The 27,143-nt window shown below is 39.2% G+C and overlaps 2 protein-coding genes across 3 annotated transcripts in view; one reads left to right on the top strand and one right to left on the bottom strand.

The window, feature by feature from the left end:
• Positions 1–2,575: 2,575 nt before the first annotated feature.
• Positions 2,576–4,641, top strand: LOC105690340 (INO80 complex subunit B). Its single transcript, XM_012408069.3, has 5 exons — positions 2,576–2,791; positions 2,940–3,108; positions 3,193–3,382; positions 3,459–3,865; positions 3,946–4,641. Exons 1-5 carry the CDS (start codon positions 2,629–2,631, stop codon positions 4,091–4,093), a joined length of 1,077 nt encoding a protein of 358 aa, XP_012263492.2. The 5' UTR covers positions 2,576–2,628; the 3' UTR covers positions 4,094–4,641.
• The window catches only part of LOC105690327 (formin-like protein), a 30,690-nt gene continuing 8,006 nt past the window's right edge, over positions 4,460–27,143 (bottom strand). The window contains exons 2-17 of one of the 2 annotated variants that reach the window (XM_048652656.1): positions 18,414–18,497; positions 12,030–12,116; positions 11,775–11,881; positions 11,547–11,686; positions 11,284–11,462; positions 11,122–11,198; positions 10,731–11,046; positions 10,535–10,651; positions 10,203–10,443; positions 9,851–10,116; positions 9,495–9,762; positions 9,273–9,400; positions 8,735–9,179; positions 8,376–8,650; positions 8,146–8,259; positions 4,460–6,818 (exon numbers count right to left, since the gene is read on the bottom strand). In XM_048652656.1, coding sequence (XP_048508613.1) covers positions 6,606–6,818; positions 8,146–8,259; positions 8,376–8,650; positions 8,735–9,179; positions 9,273–9,400; positions 9,495–9,762; positions 9,851–10,116; positions 10,203–10,443; positions 10,535–10,651; positions 10,731–11,046; positions 11,122–11,198; positions 11,284–11,462; positions 11,547–11,686; positions 11,775–11,881; positions 12,030–12,116; positions 18,414–18,497 — 3,057 coding nt within the window. In that variant the 3' untranslated portion in view covers positions 4,460–6,605. The remainder of the gene's footprint in view (positions 6,819–8,145; positions 8,260–8,375; positions 8,651–8,734; positions 9,180–9,272; positions 9,401–9,494; positions 9,763–9,850; positions 10,117–10,202; positions 10,444–10,534; positions 10,652–10,730; positions 11,047–11,121; positions 11,199–11,283; positions 11,463–11,546; positions 11,687–11,774; positions 11,882–12,029; positions 12,117–18,413; positions 18,498–27,143) is intronic. The other variant, XM_048652657.1, reaches the window with a different exon arrangement.

Genomic DNA, 27,143 nt, shown 5'->3' with positions numbered 1-27,143 from the left:
TGAAAGCACGATTGAACGATTGAATACACGGGCAGGCGTATGGCTAGTTCTGCATGCAATTATTCGCTCTTTCTATCTAACGTAGCATATCATAGCAGGATTGCATACGACGGATTGAATGCATGTGCATGATGAGGCACCAGGTCTCGGAACACCTCCTCGGGTTTCATGTTCTCCTGATACAAATACCTAATTTTGGGCAAACTTTCAATTTTCAGGGCCGGTATGCTAGAGCTCTACATTATCAGTTCCGGGCTGAGTGAAAGCACGATTGAACGATTGAATACACGGGCAGGCGTATGCCTAGTTCTGCATGCAATCATTCGCTCTTTCTCTTTATCGTAGCATATCATAGCAGGATTGCATACGACGGATTGAATGCATGTGCATGATGAGGCACCAGGTCTCGGAACACCTCCTCGGGTTTCATGTTCTCCTGATACAAATATCTACTTCTGGGCAAACTTTCAATTTTCAGGGCCGGTATGCTCGACCTCTACATTACCAGTTCCGGTTGTGATGATTGCATGCACGCGATGTTGTTTGATATGATTTACGCATGAATATATCACCAACAATGGATACTATCTAATGATGCATACAGGGATGTAATCATTGATAACTGAACAATCGACGTATTGGTTACAATGAGTTTTTATTAATAAATTAATCGTTCAGAATACATATAGATACTTTGCAATGGACAATATAAATCCATTTCTGTATACTTATTATTAATGCGTTACAAGAGTATGGACGATAGTCTAATTTCTATTAACATTCAATTATTCATGCCTGGTTCCCTAAGATACGAGTCTCTTCCATTTCAATTCTCTGCTTCATAATTATCCCTGGAACACATGATGACTTGATGTAAGAATCACCGAAGTATAGGATATTGTATAGTCTAGTGGTGTAAATGCTTCGAGGATAGTCTTGTATTTCCTATGCAGGTGTGGTGCCATCGTTGCTCCAGAGTCTGCCCAATGCTCTTCTGAAAAAAAATGGAAGAGAGGTAAGAAGATATGACGAACCTCAACCATAGCTTGTCGTTTCATTGTCCAGGAGGATTTCAGTCCGAAATAGATCTCCTTAGAGTTTACCGGTAGCATGTGGTACGAGTCCTGTTTGATCTGTGTTTTCCATGCGTGGAATAAAACTTTCTAGGTGTATTCAAAGCGAATGAATAGCTGAACAGAGCTGTACGGAGGCCCACGAGATGCAGGTAACCAGAAAACGGAATCAAAGTGAAGAGAGATACATCGGTGAGAAAAACAATGAGATCTGCATCTTTTTCAAGCCTGTCAGGCTTCGGGCAAACCAAACTTGCACTCCTGGTGTTCTGTACGACCTTTTGGACAACGTTTCGAGGTTCAAGGAGGTGAGTGGAGTTTGCTGCACTACGCTGCATTTTGTGCCAGTTGCCGAATGCCACGCGTTAGAGATTATAAATTATGTGGATTCTCTGAATTCTCTCTGATCTGAGGGGTTCCCTGCAATCGTCAGTTGCGCGTGGAGCCACACGTGTCAAGGTGAACCACAGAGACCATCAAAGTGCCAAGAAATGTGACCGAGCTACACCATTTCAGAATTATTTCCTACCTTTTCTTATTTTTTGATTAATTTTCCAATCATCGCTTATTCCCCCGCCCCTGGGGGCGCTTGTTAATATGAAACTCGAATTACACTATTCCGGCTTTATTCTTAATTTTTTCCAATTTTTTCCAATTTTTTCCGATTTTTTCCAATTTTTTCCGATTTTTTCAGATTTTTTTCAGATTTTTCAAATTATCTTTAGGCTCCGCCCCTAAAGGGTCACGTGACCGGTTGTCAGAATACAGCTAGCGCCATGTGGCGGAATTTTTGTAAACTAAAATCCCAGGTTTCTTGCCCCTTGACGTCAGGCTATGTAATGCGGGTCGGAGATGTATTTCGTTGACTGGATGAGCGATCTTCAGTCAACGTGTACTTCTTGTAACGAGGGTCCATCAGGCGCAAGACGCAAAAGTTTTGACTTGTCTCCGAGCGAAATTTGAAAAGAATTGTTTCCTCTCCCGAGACAAAACGGCAAAAGTTATGTCATTTCGCCGAGCAAAAGCGCAAAATTATTGACCGAGCGCCTGATTATAGATGCACCCGCACTATCAGAAATACCGTTGATACCAATCTTCAGCGTTGACTGAAGATTGCTATCATCAGTCAACGTCTTTAGTCAACGGAAATACATCTCCGACCCGCATTACATGGCCTGACGTCAAGGGGCAAGAAACCTGGGATTTTAGTTCACAAAAATTCCGCCACATGGCGCTAGCTGTATTCTGTAGACCGGTCATGTGACCCTTTAGGGGTGGAGCCTAAAAATAGGGCCGTACAAATAATTTCAAGAGCCTGCACTACCCATATGAAAAATAATTTGAAAAATCTAAAAAAATCAGAAAGAATCGGAAAAAGTTGGAAAGAATCAGGAAAAAATTGGGAATAAATCTGTGATCATGATCACAGATGATCATAATGAATTGATGATGATGATTATTCATTTATAATTTCGTTAGCGCTTCTGTTCAATTAATACCTGGTGACTACGTTTGACGCTTCAAGCGTCAGCATGAAATTGCACCTCTACATGTGATGAAAGCATTGAGAATAGATGGGGTAGTAAAGTGGTTCAAACTCGACGCTGTCATAATTGGTATCAGAAATGGCATTATAACGAAGATTCCGTTTAGTGAAAAATATATCAAAATGGGAAAGCCCAAAGACGTCATCACCACGGACGACGAAATGAATGTTGGTGAGTAAGAACTTAGCCACTTTTTCAGCTGTAAACAGTTTGTGTACTTGATAGAGGTTATGATAAAGTAAAATAGACACAATTTGGTGCAAACAATTTCAATATGAAACTCGACAAGTACTGTACATCTTTTCTCGATACTTATCAGATACCAGCGATGTGTCCCCTCAAAAGAAACATAAAAAACACAAGCATAAAAAGCATAAGAAACGGAAAGTCTCCTTAGAAGATGTTGAAGAGCTCATGGAAGTTAGCACACACGAGTTAGATCGGAAAAAAGGCATCAAAGTGAAAGCAAAGAAGGAAGCAGAGAAGCCGTAAGTAGCACTTAACGTATGGCTGAATTGTTGTACATACATGCTGTTAACATGTCTTACCATTCCACTTTACCTATCTTCTAGATTTATTGAGAAAATGCGAGAGAAGTCGAATAAACCTACCACTCCTGGAGCAGCTGGTCCAAGCAGTGCAACATCGCCGAAGACTGCCCCAAAAAAAAAGGTTACCAAAGGTAACAAGGGAAAAGAAAGTGGAACTAGTAGTGAGGAGGAACGTTGGCTTGATGCTATTGAATCTGGAAAACTTGAAGAGGTTTAGTAATCCGTATTCACATGCTAGTCTTAGGCTTACCGGTAATCCAATTTCTCCTAAACTTTATATTTTTCAGGTGGATGATGAATTAAAAAAAATCAAACCAAAGGATCCCAAGTTAATGACTGCCCGTCAACGGGCTATGTTTGAGCGAAAGACTGATGCAGAACCCAGTTCTAGCGTTGAACAATTGATGTCTTTGCCATCAGGGTACAAGGAAAAGGTAATGACAGCTGAAGCGATCCAAAAAGCAGCTCTGAAATCCCAAAAGAGAAAACAGCTGGCTGATGAAAAACGGGAGAAAGACAAGAAAAAAACTATGGAAAGGTTGCTCAAAAAACAAGAATCTAAAGCTTCAAAGATCTTGGGGAAAGGAAAGCCAAATAAAAGACAAGTACCTCTAGTCAGTTATCGGATCACTGTCGAAGGAAGTTCCATATCCCTACCACCTGGTGAAGAATTTCCTCTGCCTTCTACAAGACAGTTAGTATTTATTAACTCATGATGAAAAAAAGTTTAGCATGTATTAAAACAAATGAATCATTGACTGCTTTGTTCCACAGAGAAAAACCATTATCAGTAATATTATGTGGTGCTGACGGATGTGAAAATCCAAAGAAATATTCATGTTCAAAAACTGGAACACCGCTTTGCAGTCTGCAGTGTTACAAAAACAACCTCTCTTCGCATATAAAACTTCTAACAACGTGAACCAACTATGAAAAAGTATGATTCGCTTGCAGCAGTCTTTGGAATTTCATATTCCTGTGACCTCAACTTTGTTGGGTTCAACATCGGTCGAAGTGAGAGCTACCGTGTGATTTAATTCTGAGTATAAAGGCCAGAGTTCGCGGTTACAACTGTTCTAATATGAACCCATGATGTTGGCGAGGGTGAAATTTGAAGTGAGATATGAAAATAAAAAATATTAAAATGTGAGAAATTAATGTGAACTTCGAAAGAACAATAAAATTTTATTAGCTCCGTGGTACGTTCCAGTTATACGGATCAAGGTCGCAATCAAAACAAGTCTACGTTTGGTTTAGAATTCATAAAGGATCAGAGGAGATAAACACGTTGATTTCATATTTTTTATAACTTATTTAACGAAATGCACATTATATTTACACGTTCGCAAAAAATAGGTGAGAATTTTAACCACTTTGCATCCTGAGTTACAAATTGGTATAATACTCCCTTGTGAGTTCGTAATAATCAATATTACTAAGAAATATAATTCTCTATAATGTAGGCAATAATCATTTTTTTCCCCTTTTTTCATTCCATTTTCGGGCTTTTTTTTTATCTAAACATCACATTGGTAAATTATTTATATAACCAGATAGTTTATCTATTATATTATTTTATAGTTGTATAACTGATATCTTATAAATTATATTACAACAATATTTACAAAATGAGTTTCTCGGCTTACAGATATAATATCAAAGATATAAAAGTGAAAATTATGTTTATATAGGTATTTCAAAAGCCTAGACATATAATATACGTGTCCCTATCATACGAGTAACGAATGACATTCCAGATTAAGCAACAATTATTTGATTACCATCTAGCCAATGCAATGAAATTGTTGTCAGCTAGACAGACCTTACTACTTATTCATTATTACGTGGTGCTCGGAAAAAAATATTTCGAGGCGCACCAGAGTATACTTCCAGTAAGAACTAGCCATTCAATAAATGTAGCAAATTGCATTTTCCCGCTCATTTTTAGATACTAATTCATTTCCACAGTATTATTAGCAGAAGAATGATTGATTAGAAAATTAGTGCATACATCAAATTGAAATATATTACAAAATTAATGCTACTAACATTTTTTAGTTTGCAACGTTAAGCAATTAAACATATTCCAGTTTATAATGAGTAATAAATTTCTTCATTATTCGTATTCCATTCGACTAATTATAAAGCAATTTGTTTATTTTTTTTTTCAATTTCTTTAATTGGCAATATATTCTGTCATGGTAACATTTCACAAGTAAAAATAATTATTCACAGATATTGAGGTAAGAAATTCTGTCATCAAACATAAAGTAAAAGTCTACGCGGTTATCGCAGAACTCCAGATTCAATTCTTCGTTACTGGTTACTTCTTAAATATTTATCTTTAACGCGTAGGATTGCTAATATTTATGGAATGTCATCATTATGCAATTCGTATGAAGTATATTTTCTTCACTGGAGAATATCTCTACGTATTTATAACATCTCCTTCGAAAACACAACGATTAACAACACGGAAATAAGACTACGAATGAAAAATATTACCACAGCTCTGCCGATTCGCAATACATCTGACAAAAAAAAGATTCATGTTGACATACCAGTTGCAAATCTAATGGACATATTTCGGAAGGCTACTATAAAGTTCTTATGGGACTTCACTATGACGCGTGAAAAAATATTACATTTTCTCTACCGTTTTACTAGTAGCAAAAGATTGTACTTTGGTTGATAAAACCATCGTTGGACTCGTATCATTTGTACTAGATTAAATACATTGACGGAGAAATTATATTTTTGAGTTGAAAACCTTGTTGCATGGAAAAGGTTCAGTGATGTTTTATTTTGCTTTTTTTGCAATACTTGTAGCACCATTTTGTGTGTAATGCTACATATCAGAGTTTAGCTTGGAATTATTGGTATACATAGTACATGAATTTCTTGAGTACATGTGGTGCGGTGAATTGATGAATGACAAGCAACAAAAAACAGCGATTTCATTACGTAATTATCATCACAGCAATAATTAAGCCAAGTTAAATCTGGTGTATGAGGAATGAACCGTATACAGAACAAAACGCTGTACCTATGTCATCTGCAGTAGTTATACGTAAATAAATAATACAAAGATAATATCGTTACTGACTATGTACAATGACTGACAAAGAAAAATTTATTGGGAACAAATTAACATCTCGAAAGAAAACAAAATTATTCATATTCACCAATTCTTATACTGAATTGAATTTCTATTTCTTTTTAAAAGAAACAAATTTTAATTCATAAAGTGAGCTTTTCCAATGCCCATCTTTTCTGATAACTCTTAACAATATCTTTTCGAGAACAAACATCGATGTGTTACTGCAAATGTTTCTCAACCAAAAAAAAAAGAAGATAAAACATATACCAAGTACAACATGGAGAATGCTCGAATTTTATACGTGAATATTTTCAATCGTATCACCTGATTTAAATCAAAGTTCAAGTTCCTCAGCGGTTCGGGACAGTCTGTGATTGTCGATACGTCGTCTTTGACTGCGTCGTACGGCATCAGCTCGGCGATAAGGCTCTGATCTGAGACCGAGTAAAATATCCTCCAGAGCACCGTTGTATACTTCGTCCTGCTGTAGCAATTTCTTTTCTTGAACCAACCGCGTCTTATTCTTCAATTCATTTATCACAGCGTCCTATTCAGAAATAATGTACCGGTTAATTTCATACTTTGTTGAATTATCAGTTTCTTCTTCAGTAAACGAAAAATATAAACATTTTATCATTATTGAAACAGTGAGGACGATATAGAACTTAGTATCACCTTTGGGTGTCGTGAATTACTCCGGATTTTTGGATGAGGCATTTCGACACCGGTGTTTACAGTTTGAAGTTTTTTTTCGTTTTTTGGATTGCTCAAGCAACATCAATGCAATACATACATGCCATTATGATAATCGTGTATTCTGAATTTCATGGAACTGAATATATGTACTAACGATCTTTACATCTTTCTAAGATCTCGAAGGTGGAAAAAATTATTAAAAAATCGTCTGGCTTCTCCGTTTCAAATCGTTAGAATTTTCTACAGTAATAATAATTATCACACAACGCGACGATGGTGCACATCACGAGACTTTCAATCAATCGATTCCATTCTAGATGCAGTTTGTACAAGTGACTGAACGAGGAAAAGTTCATAGAGATGTACAACGACTATTTGTGCTCATATGAATTTAAAATACCTAATATGCAAAAACGATTTTGGTAAGCAGGGTAGATATATTGCTTATTAGAAAATGCGATGAGTGTGGTATTAAAAGGCGGCAGAGTGATCATAGGCGGAAGTGAGCAAGGCCAGACTTACATGTTGTGAATCGTTTCTACTTTGCTACGTTCTGAGCTCCAGTTCATTAAGATGACGGTGTAACAGACTCTTGTTCGAGTTACAGCAAAATTTCGGTGACTTTAAATCCGAATAAATATGTAACAAATAAGAAAAATGATGTTCATGAAATACATGTTAATTGTAAAAAAGAAACTACTAAAACCACACTTTTACGATCATCAGAAACTACCGTTAAAAAGTTTACGATCATTGATATTCTCATGCCAGCTCACAACATGCAACAATCTAGTATACCTATGTAGAAACATTTATTTCGATTTTATCCGAATAATCACCTTTGTTCAATGAAAGAATGTGAAATTAATTATTGCATAATTTTGTATCGGCGTATTGATTATTATTACTTTGTTTTTTTTTTTTCTTGTTTGTGGATGATAAATTCTGCAGTAAGCGATGCATGATTTAATGATAGATGATTATAAATTTATGAGTCACATACCCAGCATTGTTAAGTTTAGTCGATGTGCACAATAGTATGCAGAGTAAAAAATTGTGCATATATAAAAGGGACGACGAAAATTGTTGTTAAGTAGAGTTAGGTGAGATAAGAAAGTGTTTCAAAATTTAGGCGAGAGTGTATGTAACAAGATATATACGCCCATAACCAGCCTTACCTGCTGTTTCTTTTGATTCAATTTGTTTCTCTTAACGACCTCTTCAGAAGTATTCAAAGCCTCAGCAGCAGCAGCTTCCAACCTTCGACGCTGTTCGTTTTCCTGATCCGCAGCCTACAGATTGACAATTAGATGAATTGATAATCGAAAAATATATGGAGTGACATTTCTGGCATCACCAGCGTTATTTGTTGAGATAGTGTGATTATTTATACGATTGAGCTACTCACTTTGAATGCTCTTGCGAATCTGACCAGTAGCGAGAAGAATGTATTGGCGTCAGCTTGGCGTGGACTTTCACCGAAGAACTCTACGCACTCACGGAAGGCTTCCCCAGCTGTCCGTGCGTCCAATTTTAATCTTCGTAGTTTTTCTTCCGAGTTGCTCAAGAAATCACGTAGGACGGTATTGTGCTTTTCTTTGCCACGAAGTTCAAATTCCTTTCGGACCAGATCCATACCTTTTTCCAGCTCATGAACGTCCGTTGTGATATTTTCTATCGATACTGAAAGTAAAAATAAATTGTCATCAAACTGACGCCAGTCAAACTCGGACCCGAATTCATTAGAATTATTATTTTTCAGCCTACCAGTAGCAGCTTTGTCGATGTACATCAATTCGGATTCAAAGTTTATGAGCTCTGGGAATTTCAGTCGTATCGTAGCGACGATGTAGTGCAATAGACACATACGTTTGTCAGTCGATTTGGTATCTAACAGCGTGTCCAAACTTTGGAGTTTGAATCCGTAAGCAGGTCCTCGTTTACTGCTGTTCAAGTAGTTTCCGAATGCGAGAATTATTTCTAGAACAGCCCGCAATTTCTTGGAACTCTTGACAGAACTGGATGCAGATATCACCGCGTGTATTTGTGGAGTGATAAGATGCAGATTGTCGAAGAAATTTCCTATGTAATTCATGATGGATAATTTCGTTGATATCCGTTCTACCTTGCCGAGTTGCATAAGGAATTTGTCCTCCTCCGTCAACAAATTAACGTTTTTCTTTTCAATAATATATTCGCGGTATGCCTTGGTCTGAAAAATATAACAATTTTTTACATCAAATTACACGACAACTTAAAAAAACACACAGGTAATGTTCGACCATTCATTGAGAATATCGCTTACCTCTTGATCGGTTGGCACCATCCGTTGAAGCAATTCAACATTTTCTAGGGAGAGTACCTTCAGATCCAGACTATTTACTGCGGCTATGACTTTATCGACTGGCATTTCCATTTTTCTTCGTGAAATGGCTAGAATAAAAGTGAGATCGATACAGCTAAGAAGTTTTCGACAATCAACTGAAAGAAAAACCAGATAAACCAAGTATTGAAAAATAATAATTACCGATGTTTCGGAGTCTCGTATGTTCGAGCAGCGAAACATTTTCAGGTTTCTTAAATCTTTTACTTGGGAAGCTTTGAAGTCCGTCGATTTCGTTATTTCCGTTAGAAACAGGTCCGCCCATACCAATCTTGAATCTTTCTTCAAAGTCAGAGAAGTCGATACAATTGTGAAGGCGATCATCGTCCAGTTCATTGAAAATGGTACCTCTTACTTGGTTGGGCTTCAATGCAACCCAATTGAGCGTCGGAAGCTTGTATTTCGTTTGCACCTGTTGATACGTTGATAAAGGCATATGTTATAATCTAAAAGCAGCATCCGAATATCACCCAACCGATATCACCAACTTTTCAACTTACCTTTCGTTTGATCGTCATTGCTCCGTCTGGTGCAGGCATCATACCAGCAGGTGGTGGTGGTACCGGAACAGGGGGTGGTGCCTTGTGATCCCCGGGAGAAAACGGTACCATGGGTGGAGGAGGCGGGCACGGAGGCGGAGGTGGGGGTGGAGGTGCAGGGGCTGCTGCAGGTACGGAAGAAACAGGTGGTGACGGTGTTGGTGCCGAAGTTGAAGTTACATCGTGATCCGAAGTGGGGGTGGTGGACCCGTTTCCAAGACTCGCGACTGGACGAGGAAAAATATAAATTAGAGGAGTGGTCAATTTTGCGGATTCATTAGTTCGTGGATTTCAATGTGAAAAGTACGCTTACTCGTTGATCCTTTGGTGAGAGTTCCGGTAAGCGTTTCGAGCTCGATGATTTTGTTCTCGAGAACGCTCTGTCTTCTGGCAGAGTCCTGCCTCTGCCTTCTCAATGCAGCTAATTCTTCTTCAGCTAATCTGCGGGCTTCCACGGCGTCTGAGTACTCTATTTTTGTTGCACCTAATTCAGTTTCTAAATCCGCGAGTTTCGCCAGAGATTCACGTTCCAATTCTGCCATCCGGTCATGGGCCTTGATTTGATCGATAAAGTACAATGTGTATTTTTGAATACGTGAATCGAATATGGATGATAATGCCACGATGTCAGGCATCGATACTCACATGGCCCAGTTCATCTTCTAGTTCAGCAACTTTCTCTAAAGCGGCAGTCTTCGTTTCGCTATCCTCCATTAGGGCAGCGACGTCAAATACATTGTCTAGGTAAGCGGAGATTTGAACCTGAATGATAATCGGACGTCGTTCACGTTATAAGATCGTCGGAAGTATCGAGGAGAGGGCTTACAGTCGCGTCACTCACCTGCAAATCCTCACTTTCCGTGTGCCTAAGTTTTTCTAGATATTCATCGAGTCCCAGTTTGGTAAATTCGTATTGCAAATGTACTCTGAAGTTCATATCCTCGACGGAGTGGACAACGATATTGACAAACTGCATGCAAGCGACCATAAACTCGATATGAAAATTATCGTACTGGGTGAAATACGCCATCAGTGTCGTAAACCTTCGTCTCTCTGTACAAACTTCTTTGAAATTATCGAACGCTGAGAGAATTATTTCATGACCCCCCTTGACCAGACAGATAGCCGCCAAAAGCTCTAGGACGAGGGCTTTCGTTCTGTTGATAAAAATCATTTGCGTCAAAGAGATGAAACTATTTTCGCCGGTATCTCTCACTTTTTTTTATACATACCTCAGGCTTTTGTGTATCAAACTGAGCGCGATACAATTTATTGCTTCCCTATGTTGAATGACCATGTTGAATCCGTACTGAAACACCGATGGAAACAATTTAGTAAATACCGCAAAAGGAATAACGAACGAATCGATGGATCTGAATAGTACGATGCGCTACCTTGTTATTCATGATAGCTCTCATGCAAAGTATGCAAACATGTATATCGTCTTTCGCTTCTCCCATATTCAATCGAGCCACATGTCTCGTTCTACGCTTGACCCCCGGACTGTCTTTGAGCTCGTGAAGAGGTGGCCTGAGACATCCATTGCTCAATGTAGAGGTATCTCCAACCCCGCCTGAAAATAATCGAAAAATATGGACGGTGTAAGGGCCGATCTATCGACAAATATTTGTCAAACAATGCGCTAATCTTGATGTACCGCTTTGCAGTCTCTCCTCGGACTCCGTTCTCGATTCGAGTAATCGCTGCTCGTGTCGCATCATGAGTAATCTGAAGCTGAGGTAATCTATTAATGCGTCGAGTCCCTGATTCTCTTCGTCCAAAAATTCCCTCACCCATCTGCAACGAGTAATTTTAACGTAATTGAGGGTCCTCGGTATTCCTTACGAGCGAATCCGATTCGAAAACGTATTGGATGCACACTCACTCTATGTGATTAGTTCTCAATGATATTTCCAAATCTCGTAGAACTTGCGTTGACGTAGATTCACCGACCATTTTTCTTTTCTGAAAGAACGTAAAGAAACGATACGTCTGTGTAATGGTTAGTATCAGTCTTTCGGACTTCCTTCTCAAATTGCAACAAGAAAAAGAAAATACTCCTTCGACGATTCGCGACAGGATCATCGAATCAAACGCGTTCGAAATCAACCCCCGCATGCGATATTATTCATTTACTTACTCGATGACTCCTCGAAGCCTTCGGGTCCAGGTAGGTCCTAAGCTTTGCCAGGTAATGAGAAGGCGGGTCTTTCGCTTGCACCCTCGACTAGAAGATGGAAAAAAAAAATGATGGAAAAGTTGTATTGAAAATCGTTAAATAGGTTCGATGAGTCTATTCCGAGGGGGCTAAGAGTCTCTATAAATTATTGTTATCTATGAGATACGGCTGTTGAGAACGCGCACTATATGCGCGTCCGAAGAACGTGAGCTGATACGATATTAGGGTGGATCTCATAAAGTTAAATAGTTCTTTGTCAATTGAATAGCATCCTGTCGGACTGACTGCAATATAAGAGAACGTTGTACGAGTTGTAGTCGTAGCCTCTTCTTGTCCGCCTACGCTCGAAAGGCGAAGGACATACTCGCTGTGGTTGTATTTTAGTCCATCTCTAAATTAGACAACACTGATTTGTGACCAGTTCTCCTGCAGGTTGTTTCTTTGGGTTAGTTGACTTTATTTTATTTTTTTTTTCACTTTTATGTCGCGCAGGGTTTTATATATACGATAAGAGGCTAAGGGTGATCCTAAATAATGTCTCCGAAAGCAAGAGCAGGACTTCATTTTTCTCTTATTTTCTATTCGTTTTTTTTTTTTGTTTTTTTTTCTTCTTCTACCGCACGACGTGGCAGGTATGTGCATGCGAGAAAAAGTATTTGAATAAAATCAAGGAGATTCACCGGCGCAGAGTATTTTACAAAACAGAAAAGGGCGGGAGGGGGTGGAGAAGATGCAGAGATGGAATTAGGATGAAAAAAGAAAAAAAAAGTTTTCTCGACCTTGAATTTTTCATTTAGAATACTTTTATCGCGCGCAGCTTCGGCTCTGGAGAATATTCGAAGCATCCGATAGGCGTTCTATACCATATGCAGCGTAGGTACAAACGAAGCATAGGAGATAGAAGTCAAAGGTCTATTTCGTAATATTTGAATGTGGGCAGTGGTTGAAATATGGGAGCGAAGAAGAGCCCGCGGAGTTAGAAGAGAGCGACGATCGAATGAATTAATATTCCAAAGTGTAGGTCGGCCGACATTCTTTCTCTTCGAACAAGAAGTAGAAAGAATTTGTCACGAGTACACGAGTAAAATACCGCATTCGTCGTACACGAAGGTGAAGAAAAAACGCGAGTTATGCAATTGAAATAATTACCTATGTTTCGTAGTAATACATGCGCATACATGCATGCCTTTATCGACATCTTCGTCTTATAAACTAATGCGTCAACTATTCTTGCACGGACGTCTCGTAACGTCCACCGCGCGTTCATCGGACTTGCTGCTGTAAATCTATACCATCCGGAACGAGTGAAAACAAAAAAGGATAAAACTAACTTCCAATCAAACTTTTAGGCGAATGAAAAATGAACGACACTCCACAAAGTTTTATTTGAAAAACCGACTACGAAAGAAAAACACATCAATTAGTTGTACAGAAAGTTCAGAAGCGAAGGCATTAATTCCGCTATGAAGTTTTTCAAACCGACTAGGTTATTTTTCTCATCTATTATCTTATAACAACAGAGAAAAAGGGAAGGCTTTTTCATCTATTCAAGTTTTTTTTTTTTTCTTTCTGAACGAGCACCTCGATAATAAATTGCCATTATATCAACGATCGATCGTTCAATCAATCAGTTGGAGTCTTTCTCCGAGTACTTCCACTCATGGAAATGCTTATCGATCGTCTTCGCGGCGCCTGCAGTGTACATAAAGGAATCAAAGTGTGTCTTTAGTTTCCATTTTTATTTCCGCTATCTCTAGATTCATCGGTATATAAATTACTCACAATCTAATAATCTCCGTGCAGGTTCGCAATCGTTATTAGACATATTGTTCAGAGAGCTTACTATCTCCGTTACGAGGCGGTTTTTGTTAGCTCCACCAAATTCAGGGAGGTCGGATTTTTTTTTTCTTCCCATTTTCTCCTTTTATTTTTACCTCATTTTTATATTTTTCTCATTCCAAATTTTTTACTAATACTCCGAACGGAGTGAAAAAAGAACGGAGAGACACGGTGGAGGCTGACGGATTAGTTCGTAGAAGCGAGCGAGCAGAGACCCGGGTCCAGATGAGATGAGAGGGATGCTGTAAATTTTCTTTTTCTTTTTCTTTTCTTCTTTTCATTTCATTTTTCATACTTTTTTTTCTTCTTCCATACTTTTTTCTGGCGGTTTACTGCTCTTGTGTCGTATAATAGCAGGGCTTGCGTTACATCCGTCTCGAGTTACCCACGATATTATAATATATAATATATCTTTACACAGGGTTTTTCGTTTTCGTTCGTCCGCAAGATTAATCATTACCAATTTCCCCGCATCGTTCGCCGTTCGAAAATTCTTCCGAAATTCGTTGGGACGAGCAAAAATAAAAAAAAAAAAAACAGTTGAGGAACAAACAATCGAACAAATACAGAAATATTGATGAAAAGGATCGTAATTCCTCGTTGCAGACAACACGTGCATCAGTAACGTAATAAGAGAGGTCATAGTCCGACGTGTACAACGGCCCTGACCTATCGATCGAAGTCTGCACGTGTCTGCAAAGAGTGCAGCGCGCCCAGAGTCTGCGGAGTACCTACTTCGCTATAGTAAACGCACACGTAAAAGCGTCAGTTGGCGATGTCGAGTCTGCACTTCAAACGCATCTGTAGCAGCGCGGGCAACAACATCGGCGAGCCAGTCATATCCCCCGAAGAGTAAAAGGTGAAAAAACGGTCGCAGGATTCCGCCGAAGTAGGAAAATAAAGCGCTCAAAGTAATCGCGTCTTGTACACGAGAAAGGAATTCAGGCGCCGATCTTCTTCGGATGCAACTTTGTCTCGGTTTCAAATGATATATTCAAAAATAGACACGGTTCCCCACTCGGAAACCATGGATGCACGGAGCGTGCAGCGCATCAATTTGCATTTTTATTATTCGTATCATTTTTCTTTATCTTTCTTTTCTTTTTGTTTTTTTTTTGTTTTAACGCATCTAAACAGAAGAACAAAAAGAAAAAATGTTTCGGGCGTATTTTGCATATCGTAGCACGGCAACGTACGTACGTACGTCGTTTTCATCGGAGCTCCGCGGGTTCTCCGCCATTTATTTTCAAAGGATGCGGTGTAACGCGCGGTAGGTGGATTATGAGGTGGCGTACACGTATATACCTGTAAAATATATACGTATACCCGTACACGTTAGTATTTCTAATGGGAGAATTTCGATTCCCTTTATGTACATGACGAACGCACACGTGAACGATCCCACAACCCGCATTTCACGTGCACACACGACAGCCAACGCCCGAAACAAAGCTCTGAAAAACCTGATGCAGTGCTCCCATGCAACATCCAGCTATAATACGTATATGATATACACCGCAGTGACTCACAATCGGCTTCTTTCACAGCATCCGACTAAAATTAGCTAGCGGGGAAAACAGTTTTTTTCAATTAAGAAAACTCTCGTATTTTCGACAGAGGAAAAGAATAGAAAACGAACGATGAAACTAAGGAACATTTTCTAAAACCCGAGCGCGGAAGAAAATAATGCAATAATTTTTGTAATCTAGATACCTGATTACACATAGTTGATAATTAAAGCAAGCTACGTGTATAAATGCGTACAGGCATCATGTGCCGCCGAAGTATATATTATACGCGCGTATATGGGGGGTATGAATGACCCAGTTTGAAAAACTCGTTTTCTTTCATGACAAGGATTTGCAATATGATCCGAGGTCCCTCGGAGTCTGTGGGTACATCCCCTGGAAGATGTATACGTACAACACACGTATATGAAATATCACACACGAATCGCAACACGTGTGCACCGACACGCGAGTGAGGAAGAAATGAAAGAACGAACGAACGAACGAACGAAAGCGTGAATATATAATAACATGATACGTGCATAATTCGTTATATAATAATCCACTCCTACGGTGCGGCGGTGATTCGATTTCGTAATACACCGCGAAGATGCAATTCGAATTGCAATCGAAGAAATGAAATTTGAATCGCGATCTGACGGGCTTGGCTGTTACGTGAAAGTTTTCCGGTAATTTTAATATATCGGAGAGAAAAATAATTACGCGTAGGATATACGTTACCACGTTATTACAGAGAGAAAATTATAATGATCACGATAATTTGCAAGCGTAAGTACGTTACGTACGTCGGGGCACTCGAAAAGTCTTCAACGATGAATTGATACAATATAAAATAATTGCGAGTCAACTCGTCTTTATAATTTTCGGATTACAAGTACTAATTCCGGACAATATCCACATCGTACAAGTTGGCAACCCGCATTACGGGCGATGTGCTTTCACTCCAACGAATCCTATGGCTGTAGCAGGAGCACCAGCAGCAGCAGGAAATCGCGCAATTGCATCAAGAAAATTCTTCAAGCGAATCAAATCGATGAAATCCGCACCGGTTCGGTGGTAAAAAACTCTACGAAAAGAGAAGAGGACATTTCTTTTTTTTTTTTTTTACGAATTCCTCTTACATACCGCGACAGGTGGACACAATGATACCGCAGGAATCGCGATCTTTGTGTTGTGGTTTATAAATAAATACATTCTACGTAACGTGAATTAAAACGAGATAAAAAAAGTAAAAAAAAAAATAAAAAAAATCACAACCTCGTCTGCAGCGTTACACGATGCGTGATCATCCGATCCGAATAAGGTGTATCTTTTATCGTCTATATATATATATATATATATACATGTACTTTGTAAGGCTTTACGGGGTCCAACGGAGTGCCCGAAGAATTTAGGCCACATTCTAAAACAGGTTCGATTTCAAATTCATTGTCGGGATGGTTAGAAATTTTTCAACCGATCTATATCTCTGCTGTGATAACAAAGTGAAAAGAACACATCCCAGTTATCATCGTGATGTATTTCACCTTCTCTCGAATTCCTCAATTTTTTTTCATATATTTTATCGTCTCTTTCATCTCGCAAAACGCAGATAACGTATAGTATACATGTGATAAACTTATGTGCAATGAAATCGTGACGAAATATGATCGATCGGAAATTTTTTTTTCAGATAATACCCACACGTACATGAGCAAACACACATGTTGCATCTAACTTTCAATTTCTCGCATGTGTACTTATACGTGTATTACATAAAATACATTACATACGTGTTTTATATAGGGTGACTGACTGCAGCAGCGAACAAAATTTATTTAATTTTTTCTTCTTCATTTTTTATTTGACTCTCTTCAACGTCACGTGTTTTCTCAGTTGCGTTTCGTACAATAATTATGTTTCGTATATATACAACCTACGCAGCCACATATGCGGGGCCGTAAGATTCAACCGAATTATACGTGAATGGTATGTACTTCGTACTTTTAGTCTTTTCCTCGCCACGCATCGCTCGCTCAGTTTCTTCTTCTTTAATTCTTTTTTCATTTTTTCTCTTCGTTCTTTTTTTTTTTTTGTCCGTACAACGAAACCGAAAAATGAAAGCGAAGACAAATTATGGGTCTATACAACATACCCAACGCCGAATATGCATACACTATTGTAGCTAGATGTAAAAATTTTTTCAAAGTTCCACGAATAATTTTTCATTCGTGTTTTAATCTATAAAATAACGAAGGTTCGAAATTCATCGAGAATATATCACATGCAAAGCTATGTAATATTAATAACGAGGTGATTTATATTTTTCCAAAAGTTTCGTAAACTGAGGAAGATTTTTTTTTTCGAGCAACTCGTTTTTTTTCTTTTCTCTTCTCGTTTTTCTTTACATCCCTTGGCAGCCATCGACTAACCGAAGTTAATGAAATGTTGAAAAGTTTGGAGTGTTTTTCGTTTCCGTTATTAGGGCATGATACAAGTTTCAAAAAAAAAAAAAAAAACAAAATGAGAATATACGACAAAAAAGAGACGAGAGTAAAATGCAACGCGTACTCGTATACCTACGCGAGCACATAAATTTACGTTGTAACATTAAATTCTACGCTTGTACACGATGCGGTATGACATTGATAAGCTAATTCGTTGTATTCTGGTGAAAATAGTTGAACTAAATTTTAACGAGCTCGATTAACGAATGAAACGATCACTTGTACGTACGTACGTACATTTTACGAGCACGTGTATGGTAGAGAAAAATTTTATATAAGAGACATTCTCGTACCAATTATTACCAGAAATACCAGACTTCATATAAACTAGCGTAAAGCGAAGAGGAATTATCCGTGTACGCGGCAAACCACATGTAATGCACAAAAAGAAAATGGAAAATAACACAAATAAAATTCCTGCCCATGTAAATCGGCTGGAAAATAAAAATGAAAATAAATCACATCGATTAATTGCGTATAATTCGACTTACCTGATCGCAAACTATATCCCATTTCTTCTCGTCGTCGTATTGTTTCAGGAGCTTAGCTTTGTCAGGTGGTAAATCCATGGAAGCCTGAAACATTAAATAAAAGCTCTGTGAAAATACTGGACGAATAATTATCGGTGAGACAGATCGGTCGGTAAAACAGAGAACGAATGAATAAAAAATTATAACGATTTACGAGAAATTTTCGCATCACACCGTTAAAATATCGTTGAATCTTTTCTTTTTGTACCTCTTCCTACTTTCCATTCATAGTCCGATATGATATCTCTTCTATATGTATGATACGGTACAACGGGGTATGAAATTTGCATTAATTATAACACTCGTATATGCATATATGTGTTACATGCCACGGACCATAGACAATGCGTTCCAATTATTTCAGGGTTTTATAAGGACACAATATAACGACGTATACGCGGAATTATTATACGCAAAGTCTACATTATAACTGGACTGACTGGATTCAAGCGAAATAATATGCGCATATGTGCAGTAGATGTGCACCAGATTTATTCACATATATGTATATTTTATATGTATATGTGGACATAGGAGGACGAATAGTAAAGAAATACAGGGTGAGCGCACGTTGAGACTGAAATAGAATTCGAGTGAAAAGCGGAAAAACGGAGACAACGAAATCAAAAAAAAAAAAAAAAAAAAAAAAAAAAAAAAAATCCAGAGCAATAATCTCTCGCAGACCGAGGTGTACGTATACGTAGAAAGTTTCGTTCGCATATGGGTACGTAATTAACGCGAATTACATGTACCGTAAATGAAGAGAAAAAAAATTGAAGCGAAGAAAATAGAGGACGCAGCTATGGCGTAGTGGATACATACACGGGTAGGTATATGCGAATTACAAAGATTACAATATATGTAGGCGCGTACATAGTATAGGTAAATAGGTATACACATGCACTTGATATACGATACGCTCGAATGAATTTCCGTAAATTTTAAAATCTCTTTGATGTTAACGTACTCGATGTCTCGCGGCTAAACTTTCGTGTAGGGTAAAACATTGCGGTGCCGCGCCAGTTTTGTCCAACCGAAAAATCAAAGCGTAGGTACAATATTCGATGTAACTATGTATATCGATATAGGTATACACGTACGGAGGTTGAAAATTTTTCAACTTTCAAAAATAAAAGTGTAAGTGAAAAATAAAAAAAATAGAAACGGACAAGTTTCTACATATCTACCAACGCTGTGCATAACGTCTGTACACGAGTTACATGCGAAGTGAGTAGTTACATATCTATACCTGAAAGACTGTACAAGTTGATATAGGTATACAATTTCAGATCGATGACCGGATGCGGAAACTGAATGGCGTCGCATTTTCACGTACGTGTATTACGATTGCGGACAATAGACCGGTTGTCAATCGCTGTCGAAACTTCACACACGAGATGTACGAGTGCAGGACACGCGTGTATCGTTAATTCGTTATATTTACCGTTCGAACTATCGTAAACGATTTGCATAAAAATAATATGAAAATATACAAGGAGGCGAACGTCGCGAGGTGTTCATAGTTAGTAAATATGAGAATCGAAAACACGAGACGTGCAATATATGTATTTATCTGCACGCTATTATACTGGATAGTTGAATTTAACAAAGTCGCGCGTGCATATCACTTTCCACGCATTTATTCATTGCTTATTCCAGTTGTTGCGCTTTTACAAAGAGCGCAAGTGTACGCAATATATAGGTGTACACGTATAATAATCTGCAACGACGTAATTCGATAGGTGCATTAGCTTCCAACGACGTATACGATATCCTATACACGCCGCAGCACCGACTCGGGAAAATGCGATACCGATGCAGTGGGTGTGTAAATGATAATTTTAATTCGATCGGATGACTAGAAAGATTCGGGGTGGTGTTTGTTTTCAAAATAAATTTCATTCAAGTAAAATTGTAATTCGAACCGTATCGATTTATCTTTTACATCGCGGAGTGCCATTGCTACACCGGCGTGCTTGAAACCTACACCGATCGGCAGAATTTAAACTAGTTACACATACGGATTTGGATTAGACGCATTGTAGAGAGTGAAACGGTATTAATCTGGTGTCAGATGTGAACTTTTTTCCATCCCATTTTCGTTCATTTCTTTTTTTTTTTGTTTTTTTTTTCAAGTCGGTTTTTCAGGATTATCACCTGTGGACCTACGACGCCCGTAAGCTCATAGGAATCGGAAGACCGTAAATCGCACGTGTGTTTTTTCCAACGCAACCACCGCTAATGAAATCAGATAATCGAATAGAATGAAATGAGATAAAAGTGAAAAAGAAAGTTCACCGCGCCCGTGCGGGATGACGCGATTCGGTTTATCATTTTCTTCTTTTAGTCGCCCAATTTTTTTATTTTTTTTTTCTTCTGTCTTACACATAACCCTCGCGCACGATTCGTCGCGTGACTCAAATCTTCGAGTTGTCTGCGCGAAGCTGGACGAGAGATGACGCATCAATTTCAGAATTCTTGGCTCGTGTATATAGCCATATACGACATATATATATATATGTTACTATATAAATAGTACATAGCGTATATGCCCTTGATGTACACGCGCGATATTCGCGCGGCGTGGAAGGTATATATGCGTGGATCGATGCCGAATAAAATTAATGTACGAATTAATGATCGAAGAAAAATTGAGAACAAAAAATGAGAAACGGATCATCGACCACCGCTGAATATACATATAAGAGACCGTCGGACTTCTGATTCTGCAAAGAACTAATTGAGGAACATCTGTTGAGGCGGACGGCGGTTCGATGACTTCCGCTGTACATGTGCCACATGCAACGGACACACGACTAACAAATACATCGGTGATCCTTGAATCGCGCACGTGGAATTCTAATCGTTCCAATTAATTTATAGGATCGGCAACGATTCGCCGAAATATGCCCACGTCGCAAGAAGAGTAGAGGCTGAAAAAAAGAGCGTTCGATTCTGAGACAAGGAAAATCGCCGATGCGATTTTCACTTCACTTACAATTAGTCTCGCGATGGAAATTGCGTAAAAATAGAGAACGACGAACGAAAAAACAAAATAAGTAATTATATCTAAAGCCCTAAAAAGTGTCTCGTCAGCTCATACGCGTACCTTATTGTACATATGTATAAGTTTCGAATTCAACGTAAAGCTGCAGTTTTATGGATTCTTTTTATCTGATGATAATCTGCGCGCGGGAAATGTTGTTGGTGTGGGTGTATATAGTTAGTTGTAGGTTCCTATTAGTCAGCGTATAATAAAGTACACAATATATATATATATTCATCTGTCTATCTAGAGAGAGGGAGAGAGAGAGAGAGAGAGAAACAATCGCGTTGAATATGCAAATCTAACCTTGATGAATTTGGAAGTAGTGGGTACAAAATAATGGCGAGGTGTATTCGCGCGGTCGTATAGAGATCGATTATTATTATTGTTACGCGATGCAGTGAGTTGGAAAGGCGACCTCAAATTTTTTGTCATCAAATCATTTTTTGGACACGATTATTTTTCCTTGACCGTAAAAATAAAATGATCGACGTCGGGGAAAATGATTTCTTACGCTCGATCGATGAAAACAAAAAAAAAAAATAAAATAAATAAATAGAAGAGAACAAGTAAAAGAAACATTGAGTACGACATGTACGTACCTATCTACCGACTGATACACACGCTTGCATGGGTACAAATTTGTGCATGTTCGTCGTCGCATGCGAATATCAGCGACACAACGTCGCTGCATGCCTCCAACTAAACTAAATGAAATAAAACGAAATGCGCGTACGCAACCGGTACGTGATTCGACTGAAGTTTCGTTCAATTCTCTTTATATGATCGTAGAGCGCACCTTTAAAAGTAAACTTTTGCAGCAGAATCGTCAACCATCTGCGGTTCGACCACCAATTACATTCTAGCTAGAACGTCATCATTGCGTCTGGTACGTATGATGTATATATAGGCCATACCCGAGCATCTACCTGCACACAAGTGCCAGTAGCCGCATCATCGGGGGGTGAAGAAAAGAAATATCTTGATATGTACGGACACCATAAATTACAATATAGATCTAGTGTGTGCTTACATATCCCACATTACGTATACAGATGCACCCACATTACGTACAATATACGCATTATACATGTTTTATTCTCTCTTTCGCGACGCTGCAGCAGGAAGTTCCTCGTTAGACAAAGTACCCGGAATGTATGTATACATAGGTATGCGGTACATAGGTATGTAATATTATGTACGTATATATCACATATCGGTCACTTTGAATGCGCGAGTAGGTATAATTATGTGTTTACTAAAAAAATCACATTACTCATCCTTCGGTACATGCACGTACATAAAACAGACGATCAAACATACGCGTGTAATGTACAGATTATAGTTCTCTTTTTTCGTTCAACATTTATTCGGAATTATTTTCGGTTTTAATTTCCGAGTAAAAATGCATATACCTGTTATACTATAGAGATACGCGAAGTGCACACAGTGAATGTAATCTTCTGGCGTACAAGTTTTAAACTATGTGCGTTAGGGAATTAAATTAATTGAAATAATTAAGGTTCGCCCGGCCCTCGGCAACGAGCCATGGACGACATACGTCGCATGTGATCCTCCCTTTTTCAACTTCCTATACCCAAAGCATTTTTTTTTCCACAATACGCACATATCCCGGCTGCACGCGTTTCAGTTTTTTGGCTCGATGCTTCGATCTCCGTTGAAATTTTCAATTTCTACGAATACCAGAACTGTAAATTGCTATAGGTACTGCAGTAGCCCAGATTATACGAGTTGAATGGCCTCGGAATAAGAGAAGAGAAGAAAAGCGACAGAAAGGATCGGGGATATATAAAAGACAAATTAAAAGGACGAGAGTCCGGCGAGCTGAGGTCGGTTAAATTTTTCTCCTCTAAAATAATTACATTCGAGACGTGTCTCGGTTGTGCGGGTGCACGAGCAGGATCGTTTGGGGATCGACAGGATGCAACGTTCCGCGAATATTATGGGGGTGCTCGTTTTATTCGAGAGGGCTTTCAACCCTCTCTCCTTGTCTGGGAGCCCGCACCGTCGCCTCCTCCTCTTTCTCCTCTTTTCATCCCACTCCTTTACCTATACCTACACATTTAGTACCTATGTACGTACGTACGTATGTTTATACATCGTATATATATACACGTGTATATGTATACATATATTCCCGTACGTCCTGCCGCTGCAATGTCAGAGAACTCGACGCAGCGTGAAAACAATCGATATTACAATATATATACCGCACTGCACTGAAAGTGCACCCACCGGCTTCGTCGCAACGATTTGTACATAACGTAAAATTATACGGACGTACATAAAAACTGTAATAGCGAAAGAAAGGAATGAGAAGAAGCGATGGAAAAATTATATAGTTATGTACGACGAGATGATTCCTCTTGATACGTGGCACGAATGATCGCATCGAAGAATGTCAAACTTTTATTCCCAGTGAGCGTTAACGAAATCGAGAGAAACTGCAGGCAATAGGAAAGAGTAAAAGAAGAAATTAACGGAGGCGAACTCCGACGCGCTTTAGTCACGTTATAAATACATATATATATATATATATGCGAACGCGCGAGAGGCGGTATTGTTGCGACCGCACTTAACAGTTGGATTTCCGTTTCTCGCCGCATATGTATACAGGCACGGGTACCGCAAAGTCACATCCTTTCATTTGTACGAGAATCTGTCACGCCCTTTATACTCGCGTAGACTACCACTGCGAACGTCGCGTCACGTCACGTTGCTAACTAAACTTCGTTTATCGTGCCCCAATGTTAATTACAACTGTACGACCAGGCTGATATTACACGACCGATAATAACCACTTGGCATCCACTTAGAAGAAACGCATCGCATGTCCGCCAAATATAGCAAGAAAAGAAAACGGAAAAAGAAAAATATATCCGCGCGGCGATCCACCTAGAGGAATGACGTACGAGAAAAAGTCAAGTTCCTACCATTACAACTGCAGCCGCGCGGTTAATTCGTTCGCGGCACATACGAATAATTATACATACACCGTACGCGAACGAGTGTCGCGATCATCGGGATAAGCCAAAAAAAAAAAAATTCCAAGTATTCATATCATACAGTAATAAAGCAATGGTAATAATTACTACGATCGTCGGCGGTCGTCACAAACGCACATACTTTTTTCCATACCGGGCGTGTTATTCATATATTTGTATCACATGTGCGGTACACATGTAAATCGTGAGACGGAGTACTCGACTGTGATATTCGAGGGACGCTTAACCCAACTAACCGACGATAATTATGGCTAATCTAATTTTCAACGCGATCGAATTATCCGAGAGAATCGGAGCTGATTGCGCGGAGGAGCAAATTTTGAAGGTGGAAAGTCGACGGGGCTGTTTCGCTTCTGATTATTCCGTCCACCTTTCCATCGAATTCCCATAGATAGGCGGACAGTCCCGCGCGCGTTTATTATTCGCCTCCGCGCGCCTACTGTGAATCCGTAGGGGGCACACGCGGGGCCAAAATGGATCGGTTTATTGAATGCAGATATATACTGTTCGGATAGTGGTAGTTCGGCTCTTGAATAGCCATGAGAGAAATCCACGTGATGAGTCACTTCCTGCGTGACCGCTGCTAACCGCTATCTTTTATGTAGTCTAATAAATCTATGTGTCCACATACGTATACCATATGTACACAAAAATAATATACTCCATTGCGTACACTTGATGATGATCATATACGTATATGTATACATAGAGAGACACGGCGCACGTTGTCATCGTGTGAATTATAAACTACACATACCGTACAAACATATGTATACATTATAGTATGTATGGATACGCATGTAGAGAGGGCGACGCGAACTAAATTAATCGGAATTACAGTGATTTGTCATTTCCGAATTTCTCGCTGCGGCGGTAATTAATCGGAATTTTATCAGCGATAGATACGTACGATAGGATATCTGGTGTATACGTACACGTGAAATGATCAACCAAAAGGAAGTTAGAGATTGCGTATTACGTTAACCCACTAGTATACGACACGGTTTGTCCGTTCAATAATTCCAAGCGGGAAATCCTAGTTTACGTAAAATCGAAGAATTTAACGTTCTAATTACGCTCGCTCGTGTGTAAAGTACACGTACGTTGCGATAACGTCGTTCCATTTCATTATATTCTTTGAATGTATGCTATAAATTATTATGCGGTGGTCGCATCGATATAACTTATCATCAGATTTCCAGCGGGAAAACTCAAAACCTCAATACATCGTACACGCCGGTTTCCGCCTCAATACACGTATACGTATATGTAAATCCGAGAAGTATTAGGGATACTGAAAATGACGTTTCGAAAATAAAAAAAAAACCACAGGAGAGGAAAGTACCGAACGAAAAACTACTTCATGACATCAAATCTGTACGTGTAACAACATTCGCGATGTACCGCGATGATATAATAATAATAATCATCGATACGATTACGTCATCGCTACATAAGTTTCATCGTTATGCAATTATAATACACGTATGTAATTCATTCATGTAGGCCGCGGTTCGTATAGTTCGAGTTCTAGTTAATTCAACCCCGCGGCATAAACGATTAAAGATTCTTTTTCTCTTTTCTTCATTTATTTCTATAAGAAAGTTTACCTCTAAATCAAGTCGTACGTATCACGAACACACACCGTAAGCAACAATGACCGCGGAATGATATAATATGAATACACAAATACGTACGTACATAACGAAGCGCGGTCTTCGTAAGGGCGTATCCACCTTTGGGGGTGGTTCGCACGAATGTACGTACACGTGTATATTGTATACATTTACACGGCAACATCCCCTGCGGAGAGAGAAATCGTGCACATTTTCAAGGAATGACGCGCGCACACACACGCACCCTCTCATTTACAGGTATATTACGTATAGTCTGAATGCAGTAAAACGAACGCTCCCGACTTATGGGCGTAAGGCGACATTGGCCGACAGACGACAGACACGAAGGAGCCACCGCACCCCGTGATGTGCTGCGAAATCGTTATAATATCATATTGTACGCAGTACACGCGGCGTGTTGTACGTATACGCTAATTTTTATGATTTCATTACCGTTGTTATTATCGTATACGATATCGAGATGGTAACACCCCGTGTCTGTATAAATTGCACGTAGGTGTGCGGTGTGTTATAAATAATCTATATACGTATACCTATGTGGATAAAATAAAAAAAAAAGAAATCTGTACGCACGGACGTGGAGAGGAGGGAAACGTATACTGTATACGTATTATACATATGAAGAAAGGTAGGGAGTGGAGAGCGAAATGCATGTATCGAACACCCACGCGCGTATAATGTGCCTCTGTATGGGTATCCCTGGTGCAGGGAGTAGTAGTAGCTATACATTAATGTTTTTTCTCTCGTTCTATCGGGTGCTCGACAACTTCGGTCCTTCCTGTTGTGTGGCTCCGTTGCAGCTTAGAGGGCGGCTTCCACGTTGCACCGCTACCGCCGCCGCACGGATGAATAAACCGAAAAGCTGATGAGACGAAGTTCGTTGTCGGTCGGGGACCCCGTACCCCTTGACCGTATGGTGTGCGGTGGTAGGAAATGAGAGGAGGGGGGGGGGGGTAGGTAGACGACGGGGGAGGAAAGAAGA

Source organism: Athalia rosae, chromosome 3 (assembly GCF_917208135.1).
Source record: "Athalia rosae chromosome 3, iyAthRosa1.1, whole genome shotgun sequence".
Lineage (NCBI taxonomy): Eukaryota > Metazoa > Arthropoda > Insecta > Hymenoptera > Athaliidae > Athalia > Athalia rosae.
Note: the sequence above shows the minus strand (reverse complement) of the source record. Positions and strands in the feature narration are given on the sequence as shown.

Bases quoted from the DNA above. Each gene is read 5' to 3' on its own strand.
- LOC105690340 (XM_012408069.3), top strand. From the start codon at position 2,629: ATGAAAGCATTGAGAATAGATGGGGTAGTAAAGTGGTTCAAACTCGAC. The intron at 2,792-2,939 runs GTGAGTAAGAAC...GATACTTATCAG, and splicing joins GGACGACGAAATGAATGTTG to ATACCAGCGATGTGTCCCCT. The intron at 3,866-3,945 runs GTTAGTATTTAT...TTTGTTCCACAG, and splicing joins CCTCTGCCTTCTACAAGACA to AGAAAAACCATTATCAGTAA.